A 15,745-nucleotide genomic window follows, 5' to 3' on the forward strand; every position below is an offset into this window, starting at 1 on the left:
GAAAACAAATATATAAAAAAATAAATCCTGCAGATAACAGGACAGAGGTCTTTAAAGAGTACAGAGGGCATAAAGGAGGGAATAATCAATTTTACATTCAGACTGAATTTTAGAAACCTATGTTATATGACTTAAGATGATCTATTCATGTATTTTAGTGGAAAAATATTTAAAATATTTTTGCTACATTGATAGTGTCTAGTGAGTCTAAAGAGGTAAAAGCGCTTATCTATATTATGCTTTAGAGTTTTTGTGCAATGAGAGTCAACTATTTATTACAGAAGAAAACTTCCTTTACAGGTTAAACTGGACCAAAATCATCCCTTAAATATTAATATCCCAGGAAAATGGCCAAAAAGCTGATAAATAACGGAGAGCTGATAGGGCAGACAGAGAGAAGAAAAGAACTTTAGAACTGACACTAGAGCCAATGAGAGGGTATGGCTAAAATCAATAAACTCTCTCTTCTAAGCCAAAATGGAAATATTTTTGACAGGTAATTATGATTCATAAAATATAAGATGACAATAGTAATAATAATAACAATCACAGCAGCAGAAATTTAATAAGAAGGTACTGTAAACCAGGTACTTTTCTAAGCTATGGCTTAACCCATTTCATCCTCATAAACAACCCTCTCATCAAAAAGATACTACATTATTGCCATTTTATAGATGAGAAAACTGAAGCATTAACACTTAAATAATTTGTCAAAGGACACACAACCAGTAAGTGGTACAACTAACTAAAATTTGCATCTGGAAAGTCTGGCTCCAGATTCTGAGCTCCTAAGCATTTACTTTATATAACAAGAAAAGCAGTAAATAAAACCAAGAAAATAATATTCCAGACTGTACTACATGACCTGGGACCTGCTTTGAGAAAGCTGTAATTTTTAAAATTTTTATTTAAAAAGTATTGTTACCTATATGAATGTCCTTTTTACATAAAAATCAATCCAGACAGATGAGCCACATATGAAAGACTTAGTAGGTATAATCTGGTTGATGTACTATAAATGATTAACATTGTTTTAAGTGGGGAAAAAACATATTTATTCAATGCATACACACATTTTTTCCCCAAGTCTCTCCCTAAATCTTCCTTCATCAACAATCTCCTAATGATTACACGTTTTCTGTCTCATTTTACACAAGAAGCATTCATAATACTCAAAGGCAACATTTTGAAATTACCCAAAAGGCAATCGTTTTTAATGTATCAATTTTAAATATGATACTTTTGATCTGACATGTAAATGTTCTAGTACACCTATTAAATACATATGCAATACAATGACGCAAATATGCTAGTAGTTTTACTTTAACTTGGTTAGGCATACATAAACAACACAATGCATATATCTTTAAAGAACTTTCTTTAGAAAAACAACTTTAAAAAGAAACTCACCACTTTTTTTTAAAATCCCAAGCACTTGTATCAGAAGATCTGGATGATTCATCTAAAAGAAGTTTCAAATTAATAAATACACTAACTTCAAAGTTCAAGTTTCAGAACTTTAGAGAATACAAGTAAAATCATGCTCTGTATTTTAAAATAATGAAAACAGAATAGCGTTCTACTTTTATGTTTAGAAATCTTGTTCATGGATGAAGTAAAATCTAATAAATCATATAGTGCTATTATTCCAGCAACACTACTAGAATTAGTGAGTTCTTAGAGTGAGAAAAGATTCTGCAATTTCATATCAAAACAAATGAAAAAAGAAATCAGTTTACCAAATGATTTCTAAAGAGAAGTTGTTGAGATAAGAAATTTAAGGGATATTGACAACTGGCAGCATGGCCAAAAGGCTTAGATTAAAGTACTACTTTAAATAACAAGCATGTCAAATATTTAGCTTAAATGTGTACTTTGCTGCTATTTAAAAAGCATTTAATAATCATACCTTACTTGTAAGTTAACGACTATATCAGACTAGAAATTAAAACATCAAATTTTCACCCAAATCAAACCTCCTTGAGCATAAACTTATTATTCAAAAAGTTAAAAACACATCAAATATCAACTGATTATTTTAAATGTTTGATATGTCAGGAAATAAGCAATGTTAGCAATGCTAAACAATATTGGTATTTTGCTAATGGTCCTAGCCACTACTTATTAAAAGTACCTATAATGTGGGGCTTCCCTGGTGGCGCAGTGGTTGAGGGTCCGCCTGCCGATGCAGGGGACACGGGTTCGTGCCCCGGTCCGGGAAGATCCCACATGCCGCGAAGCGGCTAGGCCCGTGAGCCATGGCCCCTGAGCCTGCGCGTCCGGAGCCTGTGCTCCGCAACAGGAGAGGCCATGACAGTGAGAGGCCCGCGTAATGCCAAAAAAAAAAAAAACAGTACCTATAATGTACCAGGCACTATACAAAACATACTTGGTATATATATCACCTTATTTAATATTGAAGTTATTATTCCTATTTTGGAAATTAGAAACTGAGGCTCAAGAAGGTCAAGTAACTTGCTCATTGCAGCCAAGATTTGAACATCTACAGATGTATGATTTCAAAATTCTTTCCTCTTTCTATACTGCTTACCATAAGCAATAACTGTTCAACACGTTCAAATACAAGCATTTTCCTTTTTTTGACCACCTTCCTCTTCTTTTTTTTTTCTCCCTTATTTTCTTTAATTCCACCTATGCCTGACACCTAAAAAGTACTTTCCAAAAGCACTGTTAAATCATGATGGTAACATTCTACAAGCCAGAGTTTTATATTCTCCTATATCTTCTCTAAAAAGATAACCAATAAACAATACCAAGTACTAATTAAGAACCATACAGAAAAGGGTCTTGTCTAATTACTTACCTTGGGAGGAAATTTTATATCTATATTAACATCACTACTTTTCAGAGCAAACTTAGTCAGAGACGAGCCATACAACCTAAGTGAACACTCTGGAAATGAAGGAAAAATATCATAGCATGAAACAGCATGCAAATATGAGAACTTTAAAAAACAGTGATAGGAAAACTGCATATATTTCAATTCTGTGTCTTCCAATTCTAATACAGCAATTATAGAAGAATAATATCCTTTTCTAACTGATCTACAAAATAGTAAAAATGTTTCTCAGTTATAGGGTTCAGGAAGAGAGAAATAACTCATTCAAGTTCAGTGTTTAAACAAAATTTTAGTAGTAATTCATTTAGGAATAACTAGAAGTATGTTTCACATTTAATATGTAACAGTAAAGAATGTACTAACCTAGCTATAGCTACTGTCACAAACTACGTATTTTTTTAGATATTTATATTTACTTAAGAAATAGCTCTTTAAATGAGGAAGGGATCACAGACATTCAGCCAATGCTCTTTAAAAACACAAAGTGAAGCCAAGTCAATTGATACTGCAGACCTAAAACCAAAAAAAAACTCTGGCTTTCAAGAGTTCACAGAACAAAATAAATAGGAATAATAACATGCTACCTACATCTTTTGCAAACTATCAAATATGTTATTTCAAAAATCATAATACAGGGCTTCCCTGGTGGCACAGTGGCTGGGAGTCCGCCTGCTGATGCAGGGGACGCGGGTTCGTGCCCCGGTCCGGGAAGCTCCCACATGCCACGGAGCGGCTGGGCCCGTGAGCCATGGCCGCTGAGCCTGCGCGTCCGGAGCCTGTGCTCCGCAACGGGAGAAGCCACGACAGTGAGAGGCCCTCGTACCGCAAAAAACAAAAACAAAAACAAAAATCATAATACGGTAAATTTTTAAATGATCTCAGCAGAGGGCAAGTTGAAAAATAACATGATTGGGACTGATCATGGGATGTTTAGTATGTTAGGAAGTGTTAAGTTTGTACTCAGTTGACTTTATAAAAGTCTACTTTTCAAGTTCACAAAATGTCTGAAAGTCATCCAAGTCATTAAAATCATAAATATTTCACTTCTATTCTTATAATAATAAGTAAATTATTCCTATGTATAATTTAAATTAGTATCAATGTGTTTTAGATAGAAAACTACATTATAGAAATAATAAAGAAAAATTAAAATTTCAAATTCTTTCTTATAAATCTCACAATGGCTTGATATAAAATTATAATTTATCAACTGTCTAAAATCCCTTTGGTGGTAAGAAACAAGTCTTACTTAATATCCATTTATTTAAATTCAGTATTAATGCAAAAAAATGATGAGGGCTAAGCAAATAATCTATACATAAATGTCTACCATAAACCTGACCCAACTCCCCCTTGTGCCAAAAACATAAGCTTTCTGTAAAGAAAGATCAAGAGTCAAAAAAAGAAATAAAAGTATAAATTTTACCTCTAACTTCCTTAAAGTAAATTAATTTTCCCCACTATCAAGCAATAGGAATTTTATTCAGTAACTAGTTCAACTGTATATACTGAAATAAATATGACTAAAATGTCCATTCAGAAGTCAATGATACAGAAAATTTAATATAAAATATAATATTCAAGCACTAAGCAATTAATCTTGTATCTGACATTTTAAAAATCTTTTTTTCTTATTACAAAATTTATGCTGTGCCGTAATTCTCCATTTTCCTTTTCTGAAATATCTCCCCCCCAAAAGTCATTTACAAATAATTAATCTACTGTTAAGATGGAGAAAAAAAGAGAAAGAAAAACATTAAGAATTTACCCTAAGTTCAAGAGGAAGCAAGAGGAAGAGTTGTGTCATTTTAAAAATTAAGTATAAAATGAAGCTGTACCTGGTAAAAATGCTGTTATAACCTTTGACATTTCCTCCACAATTTCCTGACGAACTCTGAGGTCATCATCTGTTATTCCTTGTTCTTTTGATAATTCAATAACTGCAACACTTAAAGCAGCCAAGTGGGCAAGGGAAGGAGGTGGCAGAGAACGAAGCTCACTTTCTTCCTGTTTTTCCTATTAGTGTGACGTTTAACAACAACAATATAAAAAAAGATTTCTATTTTAATGTCCTCGTATTTAGGAGAGAAGGACATAATCAACATACATGCACCTTCTATTGCCAGATTTAAGAAACCTAGGATACGGAACTGAACAAAAGAGACAGAGATCCCTGCCTTTGTGAAGCAGGATTGAAAGAATGAGAGGTGCTGCGGGGGAGGTTGCTATTAAACACTTAAAAAATAAAACCTGTTTTACTTTACTGTGTGCATAAATTCTGAAATGCTACATCAAAGCCAAGATTCCATAAGTAACAACATTTAGCTGATCATTTTGCTGCAGCCAAGAGACATTGTCTTAGTTATAGCAGAAGGTCTTGAATGTCTCTGATTGGCATGTACAGTACCAGATTAAATGGTCACAGGAAAACATACTAAACAATATCGTCATGTATTTGATACACTGCCTCCCATTTAAAACTGATTTCGCTGTTATTTTATACAAAACTAGGCAAAATGTTAAAAAAAAACCAAAACCTCTATTCTGCTAAAAGTTTTGAAAGCCAATTTAAAGCAAGGAGCTGAAGAGGGACTATATTATATATGCACAATGATTTTTAAAATTAATTGATTACTCTGATTTTAAAAACTACATGCTAACTGCAAAAGCTACATGAATTATAAGAAAAGAAGAAAATCACCCACCAGCTCACATCCTACTATTCCATACATTTTTCAACGTAACAGACTATACCATTTCTTTAATATTATAACAAAAACATTTTCTATTATCACATTTCAGTCAAAAAACAATCTCTTATTTTTTTTGAGATATGGAGCTCCCAAAAGAATAATCAAAAGTAGTTTATTTTTCCCGCTCCCCCACTCAATATAGTAAAACAAAGACTTTGGTCTATTCCTAATTCTATTCTTTGTTACCATATTCAGTCTTAATGTAAATCAAGTTTACCTATGGTACAGAATAATCAAACACAGGAAGTAAGACAACCTTGTTTTTATAAGTTTCTGAAATCATTTCTGCAACCTTAACTATAAACTACATCTTAGATGAGCATCTAAGTTTTCAGGACTACTTTCTTTTTAGGATTTACCCAAGGTATTAACAGCAATATACTTAATGAAAAAATGATACAAAATTAACATGCAACAAAATTATCTTTATTTCTAGATTGAAAATAAGAGGATAAAAGACAGTGAACACTCTTCTATCTATGCTATCCCGCATGCTGCAATAAGAGCCTGCACGCTGCGACTAAAGATCCCGCATGCTGCAACAATCCTGCTTGCCACAACTAAGACCCGGCGCAGCCAAATAAAAAAAAATAAATTTTTTTTTTGAAAAATAAGCCTATTCTACCTCCTTTAGGATACTGTTCCATCAAACATTCTCATTTATATCCTCATATCATTGATCATCCTGTCAACCTGATATCTTCATATATCCTCTGTCATAAATATGATCAATTAAATCCCTATGCTTCTGTAACTTACATTCTAATTAGAGAAAATAGACAACAGATAAATAAATATATATTATGATGTCCGGTAGTGTTATTAAGAAAAATAAAACAGGGTAAGAGGCTACAGACTGTTGGAAAGACGGTATTATTTTAGAATAGAGTAGACAGACAAAGCCGCTCTAAACAGGTGAAGAGACCTGAAAGTGAAGAAGAGAGACATTTAAATTTCTGGAGGAAGAGCATTCAAGACACAGAAAACAGTAAATGTGAAAACTCAGAGGCAAAAAAGTACCTAATCTTATTTAAAGAGAGCAATATTTCTGAGGCTGAGTAACAAAGTGGTGACTGAAACATGATGAAACTGAAAAGTTAACTAGAAGCCAAATATTGTATAACCTCATGAAACTTGATAAGGGCTTAGAATTTTATTTTAAGTTGCGAAGGTACTGATGGGCTATAAGTAGGAAGGAACATCATATACTTTATTTATTTATTTTTATTTTTGTGGTACGTGGGCCTCTCACTGTTGTGGCCTCTCCCATTGTGGAGCACAGGCTCTGGACACGCAGGCTCAGCGGCCATGGCTCACGGGCCCAGCCGCTCCGCGGCATGTGGGATCTTCCCGGACCAGGGCACGAACCCATGTCCCCTGCATCAGAAGGAGGACTCTCAACCACTGCGCCACCAGGGAAGCCCTATCATATATTTTAAAGGAACAATTCTGGCTACTGAATGAAGAAGACTGGGTGTGGGGGGGCAGGGCAAGAAGTGAGATAAATTGGAAATAGTCCAGGTGAGAGATAGAAAACCCTTAAGCGTCTAAAAACAAATGTTAAAACTAATGAACAAAAAATTAAATACAAAGAAAACATATTAAAAGCAGCAACGGAAAAACAACAAATAACACACAAGGGAATCCCCATAAGGTTAACAGCTGATCTTTCAGCAGAAACTCTGCAAGCCAGAAGGGACTGGCAGGACATATTTAAAGTGATGAAGGAGAAAAACCTACAACCAAGATTACTCTACCCAGCAAGGATCTCATTCAGATTTCATGGAGAAATTAAAACCTTTACAGACAAGCAAAAGCTGAGAGAGTTCAGCATCACCAAACCAGCTTTACAACAAATGCTAAAGGATCTTCTCTAGGCAAGAAACACAAGAGAAGGAAAAGACCTATAATAACAAACTCAAAACAATTAAGAAAATGGGAATAGGAACATACATATCAATAATTACCTTAAATGTAAATGGATTAAATGCTCCCACCAAAAGACACTGACTGGCTGAATGGATACAAAAACAAGACCCATATATATGCTGTCTACAAGAGACCCACTTCAGACCTAGACACATACAGATTGAAAGTGAGGGGATGGAAAAGATATTCCATGCAAATGGAAACCAAAAGAAAGCTGGAGTAGCAATTCTCATATCAGACAAAATAGACTTCAAAATAAAGACTATTAGAAGAGACAAAGAAATACACTACATAATGATCAAGGGATCGATCCAAGAAGAAGATGTAACAATTGTAAATATTTATGCACCCAACATAGGAGCACCTCAATATATAAGGCAAATACTAACAGCCACAAAAGGGGAAATTGACAGTAACACATTCATAGTAGGGGACTTTAACACCCCATTTTCACCAATGGACAGATCATCCAAAATGACAATAAATAAGGAAACACAAGCTTTAAATGATACATTAAATGAGATGAACTTAATTGATATTTATAGGACATTCCATCCAAAAACAACAGAATACACATTTTTCTCAAGTGCTCATGGAACATTCTCCAGGATAGATCGTATCTCAGGTCACAAATCAAGCCTTTGTGAAGTTTTAGCCACAACAATCAGGGAAGAAAAGGAAATAAAAGGAATCCAAATCGGAAAAAAAGAAGTAAAGCTGTCACTGTTTGTAGATGACATGATACTATACATAGAGAATCCTAAAGATGTACCAGAAAACTACTAGAGCTAATCAATGCATCTGGTAAAGTAGCAGGATACAAAATTAATGCACAGAAATCTCTGGTATTCCTATACACTAACGATGAAAAATCTGAAAGTGAAATCAAGAAAACACTCCCATTTACCACTGCAACAAAAAGAATAAAATACCTAGGAATAAACCTACCTAAGGAGACAAAAGACCTGTATGTAGAAAATTATAAGACACTGATGAAAGAAATTAAAGATGATACAAATAGATGGAGAGATATACCATGTTCTTGGATTGGAGGAATCAACATCGTGAAAATGATTCTACTACCCAAAGCAATCTACAGATTCAATGCAATCCCTATGAAACTACCACTGGCATTTTTCACAGAACTAGAACAAAAAATTTCACAATGTGTATGGAAACACAAAAGACCCCGAATAGCCAAAGCAACCTTGAGAACGAAAAACGGAGCCGGAGGAATCAGGCTCCCTGACTTCAGACTATACTACAAAGCTACAGTAATCAAGACAGTATGGTACTGGCACAAAAACAGAAAGATAGATCAATGGAACAGGATAGAAAGCCCAGAAATAAAGCCACGCACATATGGTAACCTTATCTTTGATAAAGGGGACAGGAATATACAGTGGAGAAAGGACAGCCTCTTCAATAAGTGGTGCTGGGAAAACTGGACAGGTACATGTAGAAGTATGAGATTAGATCACTCCCTAACACCATACACAAAAATAAGCTCAAAATGGATTAAAAACCTAAATGTAAGGCCAGAAACTATCAAACTCTTAGAGGAAAACATAGGCAGAACACTCTATGACACAAATCACAGCAAGATCCTTTTTGACCCACCTCCTAGAGAAATGTAAATAAAAACAAAAATAAACAAATGGGACCTAATGAAACTTCAAAGCTTTTGCACAGCAAAGGAAACCATAAACAAGACCAAAAGACAACCCTCAGAATGGGAGAAAATATTTGCAAATGATGCAACTGACAAAGGATTAATCTCCAAAATTTACAAGCAGCTCAATAACAAAAAAACAAACAACCCAATCCAAAAATGGGCAGAAGACCTAAATACACATTTCTCCAAAGAGGATATACAGACTGCCAACAAACACATGAAAAAATGCTCAACATCATTAATCATTAGAGAAATGCAAATCAAAACTACAATGAGATATCATCTCACACCAGTCAGAATGGCCATCATCAAAAAATCTACAGACAATAAATACTGCAAAGGGTGTGGAGAAAAGGGAACACTCTTGCACTGCTGGTGGGAATGTGAATTGGTACAGCCACTATGGAGAACAGTATGGAGGTTCCTTAAAAAACTACAAATAGAACTACCATATGACCCAGCAATCCCACTACTGGGCATATACCCTGAGAAAACCATAACCCAAAAAGAGTCATGTACCAAAATGTTCATTGCAGCTCTATTTACAATAGCCAGGAGATGGAAACAACCTAAGTGTCCATCATCGGATGAATGCATAAAGAAGATGTGGCACATATATACAATGGAATATTACTTAACCATAAAAAGAAACAAAATTCAGCTATTTGTAATGAGGTGGATGGACTTAGAGTCTGTCATACAGAGTGAAGTAAGTCAGAAAGAGAAAGACAAATACTGTATGCTAACACATATATATGGAATTTAAGAAAAAAAAAGTCATGAAGAACCTAGGGTTAAGACAGGAATAAAGACACAGACCTACTAGAGAATGGACTTGAGAATATGGGGAGGGGGAAGGGTAAGCTGTGACAAAGTGAGAGAGTGGCATGGACATATATACACTACCAAACATAAAACAGATAGCTTAGTGGGAAGCAGCCGCATAGCACAGGGTGATCAGCTCAGTGCTTTGTGACCACCTAGAGGGGTGGGATAGGAAGGGTGGGAGGGAGGGAGACACAAGAGGGAAGAGATATGGGAACATATGTATATGTATAACTGATTCACTTTGTTATAAAGCAGAAACTAACACACCATTGTAAAGCAATTATACTCCAATAAAGATGTAAAAAAAAAAACCAAAAAACTAATGAACAAATTCAGCAAACTAGCAAGATACAAATCAGCACACAAAAATCATTTGCATTTCTATACACTAACAATGAACAACCTGAAATAAAATAATTCCCCTTAAAATAGCATCAAAAAGAATAAAAGATTTAAGAATTAACCAAGAAGATGAAAGAGGTACAGTGAAAAAGACAAAACATGGCTTAAAGAAATTAAAGAAGACATGAATAAAGAGAAAGATATTCCATGTTCATGGATTGGCAGACTTAATATTGTTAAGATGTCAACAGTACCCAAAGCAATCTACATATTCAATGCAATCCCTATCAATATCCTAATGACTTTTTCTTTTGCAGAAATAGGAAAAAAGATCCTAAAATTCACCTGGACTCTCAAGGGACCCCAAATAGCCAAAACAATCTTGAACAAGAGGAACAAAGCTAGGAGACTAACATTTCCTGATTTCAAAACTTACTACAAAGCCACAGTAACCAAAACAGTATGGCAGTGGCATAAATATAGACACAGAGGCCAATAAAGTAAAATAAGAGAGCCCAGAAATAGATGTTCATATATAAGGTCAAATGATTTTTAATAAAAATGTCAAGAACATTCAATGGGAAAGAACTTCCTTTTCAAAACATGGTGCTAGGAAAGCTTGATATCCACATGTAATATGGAGCCTCGTCTTACACCACATACAAAAATTAACTCAAAATGGATCAAAGATCTAAACATAAGAGCAAAATTATAAAAGTCTTAGAAGAAAACAAAAGAGAAAAGCTTCATGACCTTGGATTTGGAAATGATTTTTTGGATATTAAACAAAAACACAGGAAACAAAAGAAAAAACAGACAAATTGGACTTCACGAAAATTAAAAACTTTTGTGTATCAAACAACACTACTAATAGTGTAAAAAGGCAACTCATAAATGGAATAAAAATTTGCAAGTCATGTGTATGATACAGAATTAATATCCAGAACATACGAAGAACTCTTAAACTCAACTACAAGAAAATAACCCAATTCAAAAGTGGTCACAGGACTTGAATACACATTTCTCCAAAGAAGATATATGAATGGACAATAAGCACATGAAAAGGTGCTCAACATCACTAATCATTAGGAAAATGCAAATCAAAAGCACAATGATATACGACTAGGATGATTATTATCAAAACAAAAACAACAGAAAAAACAACAACAAGATTTTGTGGATATGAAGAAATTGAACCCTTGTGTACCACTGGTGGGAATGTAAAATAGTACAGCCCCTGCAGAAAACAGCATGGCAGGTCCTCAGAAAATTAAACATAAATTTACCATTTGACTCAGCAATTCCACTTCTGGGTATATACACAAAAGAAATGAAAGTAAAGATTCAAACAAGTATTTCTACACCAATGTTCACAATAGCAAAAAGTAGAAACAACCCAGACATCCATCCATGGATGAATGGACACACAAAACATGGTATATACTACATAGAATGGAATATTATTCAACATTAAAAAGGAAAGAAATTCTGACACGTACTGTACTACAATATGGTTGAAGCTTAAAGACGTTACGCTAAGTGAAATAAGCAGAATAGGACAAATATATAATTCCACTTACATGCGGCACCTACAATAGTCAAATACAGAGACAGAAAGTAGAGCGGTGGTTACCAGGAGCAAGGGTGAGAGAGAAATGAGGAGTTATTGTTTAATGGATACAGGGTTTCAATATAAGTTAATGAAAAAGTTCTAGAAATGGATATTGCAGATCATTGTACAATAATGTGAATGTACTTAATGTCACTGAACTGTACACTTAAAGATGGTTAAAATGGTAAATATTATGTCATATATATTTTACCACATTAAAAAATTGTTTTAAACCTTCAATGGCACCAATAGGATAATGCACCACCTTCTTAACATGGAATATACAGCAATTTAGTTTCAGCATGCCTTTTTAGGCCCTCCTCCAACCATTCCCTCCCCGTAACATCTGGGGCAGATATCCATAGTTAAATAGTCAGCAGCTTCCAAAGACTATATGTGATATTGGGTCTCCACATCATTACTCACATCATGACACTCTTTCTTGTATCCATCTGGTGAAACTCTAATCCCTGAAGTTGTAATTTAAAGGTCAAATATTCAGTGAAGGCTTCTTAATGTCTTTCCCTTTCCAACATAATGAAATGCTCCCTTTAATTCATGATTAATAACATGCTATGCATTCCATCACTTTACTTTCTGAGGTAATCACTTATTCTCCTCCTTTTAAACACTGCCTCATCTACTGGCTTGTGTTTTCAACAAGTAAGCACTCGCTACCTCTATAATAACAGCAACAACAACCACCATTTATTGAGTACCCACTATGGGCTTGGCATTGTGCCAGGGGCTTTAGAGCTATTATGTCACTTAAGTCTTAAAATACACCTCCTTAGGGAGCTATCATCAAAACCATTTTATAGGGGGCAGAGTCAAGATGGCATACTAGGAGAGCACGGATTCACATCTCCTCATAACTAGGGCACTTACCAGGCACCACGTGGGACCACATACACCTAAGGGAACAGGGGGAACCCCCAGCGACTGGGTAGGATGTGGGGCATGGGGGGAGTGATGGGGGAGGAAAAGTGGAGGTGGGATGGGACTGGTGCCCCTGAGGGGCAGCTGGCGGAGGGGAAGGGATCCCATGCCAGAAGGAGGATATTGGGGAACCACTGGGAGGGCAGAGGATCAAAAGGGAACATGGTCAGTCAGGTTTCCCCTGCCCACTTGAGCCCCCAGGAAACTGCTGAGACTCTGGGCCTGATCCTCTGCACACTGAGGCCCCCTCCAGCAGAGCGGGTCCTGAGGGAGGGGGAGGGAGGGAAGGGGGAGCAAAAGTAAAGGCCGGACCTCTGGGATGAGCACCCCTGAGGGGTGGCTGGGGGAGGGGAGGAGCTCCTACACCCAGAGGGAACCACCCATGGTTAGGGGTCCAGCGGCAACAGTGGAGACCCTGGGGAAGATGGTGGGGAGGAGCATGAAGGAACGGAAGAGAACTGGGCCAGCACTTTCCCCGTCCACTTAGGCACCCCAGGCCTAAACCTCTGCCCTGGAAGCCTCCCTCCTGCCGCTCAGAGCCCAAGCCCTGCCCCTACACCCCCATCCAGGTCCCTACCTCTACATTCGGAGACACCCTCCAATGCGCTGGGCCTAAACCCCACCCATACACCCTCACTCAGGGTCCTACCTCCAAACTCCGGAACTCCACACTCCAGAGGCCCTCCTTTCCAGGTGCTGCCCCTCTCCTTCAATGCCCAGATCCTAAGCAGAGGTCCTGGGCCACGCTTGAACAGAGCCCTGCATAAGCCCCGTTCAAGCATCACCCCCCCCACCCGCCTAGGTCCCTGCCTCAGTTCCACCCCCACCTAAACTCTGCCCCCATAGCCAAGGCTTTTCTTTTTTCTTTTTTCCTCTTTTAGATTGGGGTTCTGTTTTACCTTTTTGATTCACTGTTCTTGATTCTTCTATATTTTTATATTTCCTAATAAATCTTTTATTTTTCAAATTTTATTTTATTCTTTATATTTTGTTATTGTTCTCCCCTTTTGGCTAGTTCCCCGCTCTTTATTTTCTTTTTCTTTTTTCTGCTGTGGTTTTATTTTACCTTGTTGCAGTTGTTTCAATTAGTTTTATTTTTTCCTAACGTATTTTTTATCTTTCTAATTTTATTTTTTTATTCTTTGATATTGTACTGCCTTTTTTTTTTTTTTTTTTTTCTTTTTTAACCACACCACAAAGCTTGGAAGATCTTGGTTCCAAGGCCAGAGGTCAGGCCCAAGTTCCAGTGGTGGGAGCTCTGAGACCAAACCACTGGACTAAGAGTGAACCTCAGACCTCAGGGAATATTAATCAGAGTGAGACCTCCCGTAGGTCCTCATCTCACCACCAAGGTCCACCTCTACCCAACTGCCTGAAAACACCAGTGCTGGATGTTTCAGGCCAAACAACCAGGAAGACAGGAATACGGCACCACCCATCAAAAAGAGGAAAAAAAAAATTTAACGACAGAAAAATACGTTACACATGAAGGAGCAAGGTAAAAACCTACAAGACCAAATAAATGAAAATGAAATAGGCAACCTACCTGAAAAAGAATTAAGAGTAATGATAGTAAAGATGATCTAAAATCTCAGAAACAGAATGGAGAAATACAAGAAACATTTAACAAGGATCTAGAAGAAGTAAAGAGGAAACAAACAGTGATGAACAACACAATCACTGAAATTAAAAATACTCTAGGGCTTCCCTGGTGGCGCAGTGGTTGAGAGTCCGCCTGCTGATGCAGGGGACGCGGGTTCGTGCCCTGGTCCGGGAGGATTCCACGTGCCGCGAAGCGGCTGGGCCCGTGAGCCATGGCCGCTGAGTCTGCGCGTCCGGAGCCTGTGCTCCGCAACGGGAGAGGCCACAACAGTGAGAGGCCCGCGTACTGCAAAAAAGAAAAACAAAAAATACTCTAGAAGGAATCAATAGCAGAATAACTGAGGCAGAAGAACGGATAAGTGACCTGGAAGATAAAATGGTGGAAATAACTGCCAGAGAGCAGAATGAAGAAAAAACAATGAAAAGAATTGAGGACAATCTCAGAGATCTCTGGTACAACACTGAACACACCAACATTCGAATTATAGGGGTCCAAGAAGAAGAAGAGAAAAAGAAAGGGGCTCAGAAAATATCTGAAGAGATTATAGTCAAAAACTTCCTCAACAAAAGAAAGGAAATAGTCAATCAAGTCCAGGAAACACAGAGAGTACCAAACAGGATAAACCCAAAGAGAAACACGCTGAGACACATATTAATGAAACTATCAAAAATTAAATACAAAGAAAAAATATTAAAAACATCAAGGGAAAAGCAACAAATAACATACAAGGAAATCCCCATAAGGTTAAGAGCTGATTTTTCAGCAGAAACTCTGCAAGCCAGAAGGGAGTGTCAGAACATATTTAAAGTGATGAAAGGGAAAAACCTACAACCAAGATTACTCTACCCAGCAAGGATCTCATTCAGCTTCGATGGAAAAATTAACACCTTTACAGATAAACAAAAGTTAAGAGAATTCAACACTACCAAACCAGCTTTAAAACAAATGCTAAAGGAACTTCTCTAGGCAGGAAACACAAGAGAAGGAAAAGACTTACAATAACAAACCCAAAACAATTAAGAAAATGGTAATAGGAACATACATATTGATAATTACCTTAAATGTAAATGATTTAAATGCTCCCACCAAAAGACATAGACTGGTTGAATGGATACAAAAACAAGACCCGTATATATACTGTCTACAAGAGACCCACTTCAGACCTAGGGACACATACAGACTGAAAGTGAGGGGATGGAAAAAG

General features: G+C 36.6%; 1 protein-coding gene across 11 annotated transcripts in view; it reads right to left on the minus strand.

Annotated features, from left to right (window-relative positions):
- TUT4 (terminal uridylyl transferase 4) overlaps positions 1-15,745 on the minus strand; it is a 143,278-nt gene that overhangs the window by 58,595 nt on the left and 68,938 nt on the right. For all 11 annotated transcript variants that reach the window (XM_079939034.1, XM_079939036.1, XM_079939035.1 and 8 more), the window contains 3 exons: positions 4,699-4,876; positions 2,825-2,913; positions 1,411-1,462 (listed from right to left, as the gene is read on the minus strand). In XM_079939034.1, coding sequence (XP_079795160.1) covers positions 1,411-1,462; positions 2,825-2,913; positions 4,699-4,876 — 319 coding nt within the window. The remainder of the gene's footprint in view (positions 1-1,410; positions 1,463-2,824; positions 2,914-4,698; positions 4,877-15,745) is intronic.

Source organism: Stenella coeruleoalba, assembly GCF_951394435.1.
Source record: "Stenella coeruleoalba genome assembly, chromosome: 1".
Classification (NCBI taxonomy): Eukaryota; Metazoa; Chordata; class Mammalia; order Artiodactyla; family Delphinidae; genus Stenella; species Stenella coeruleoalba.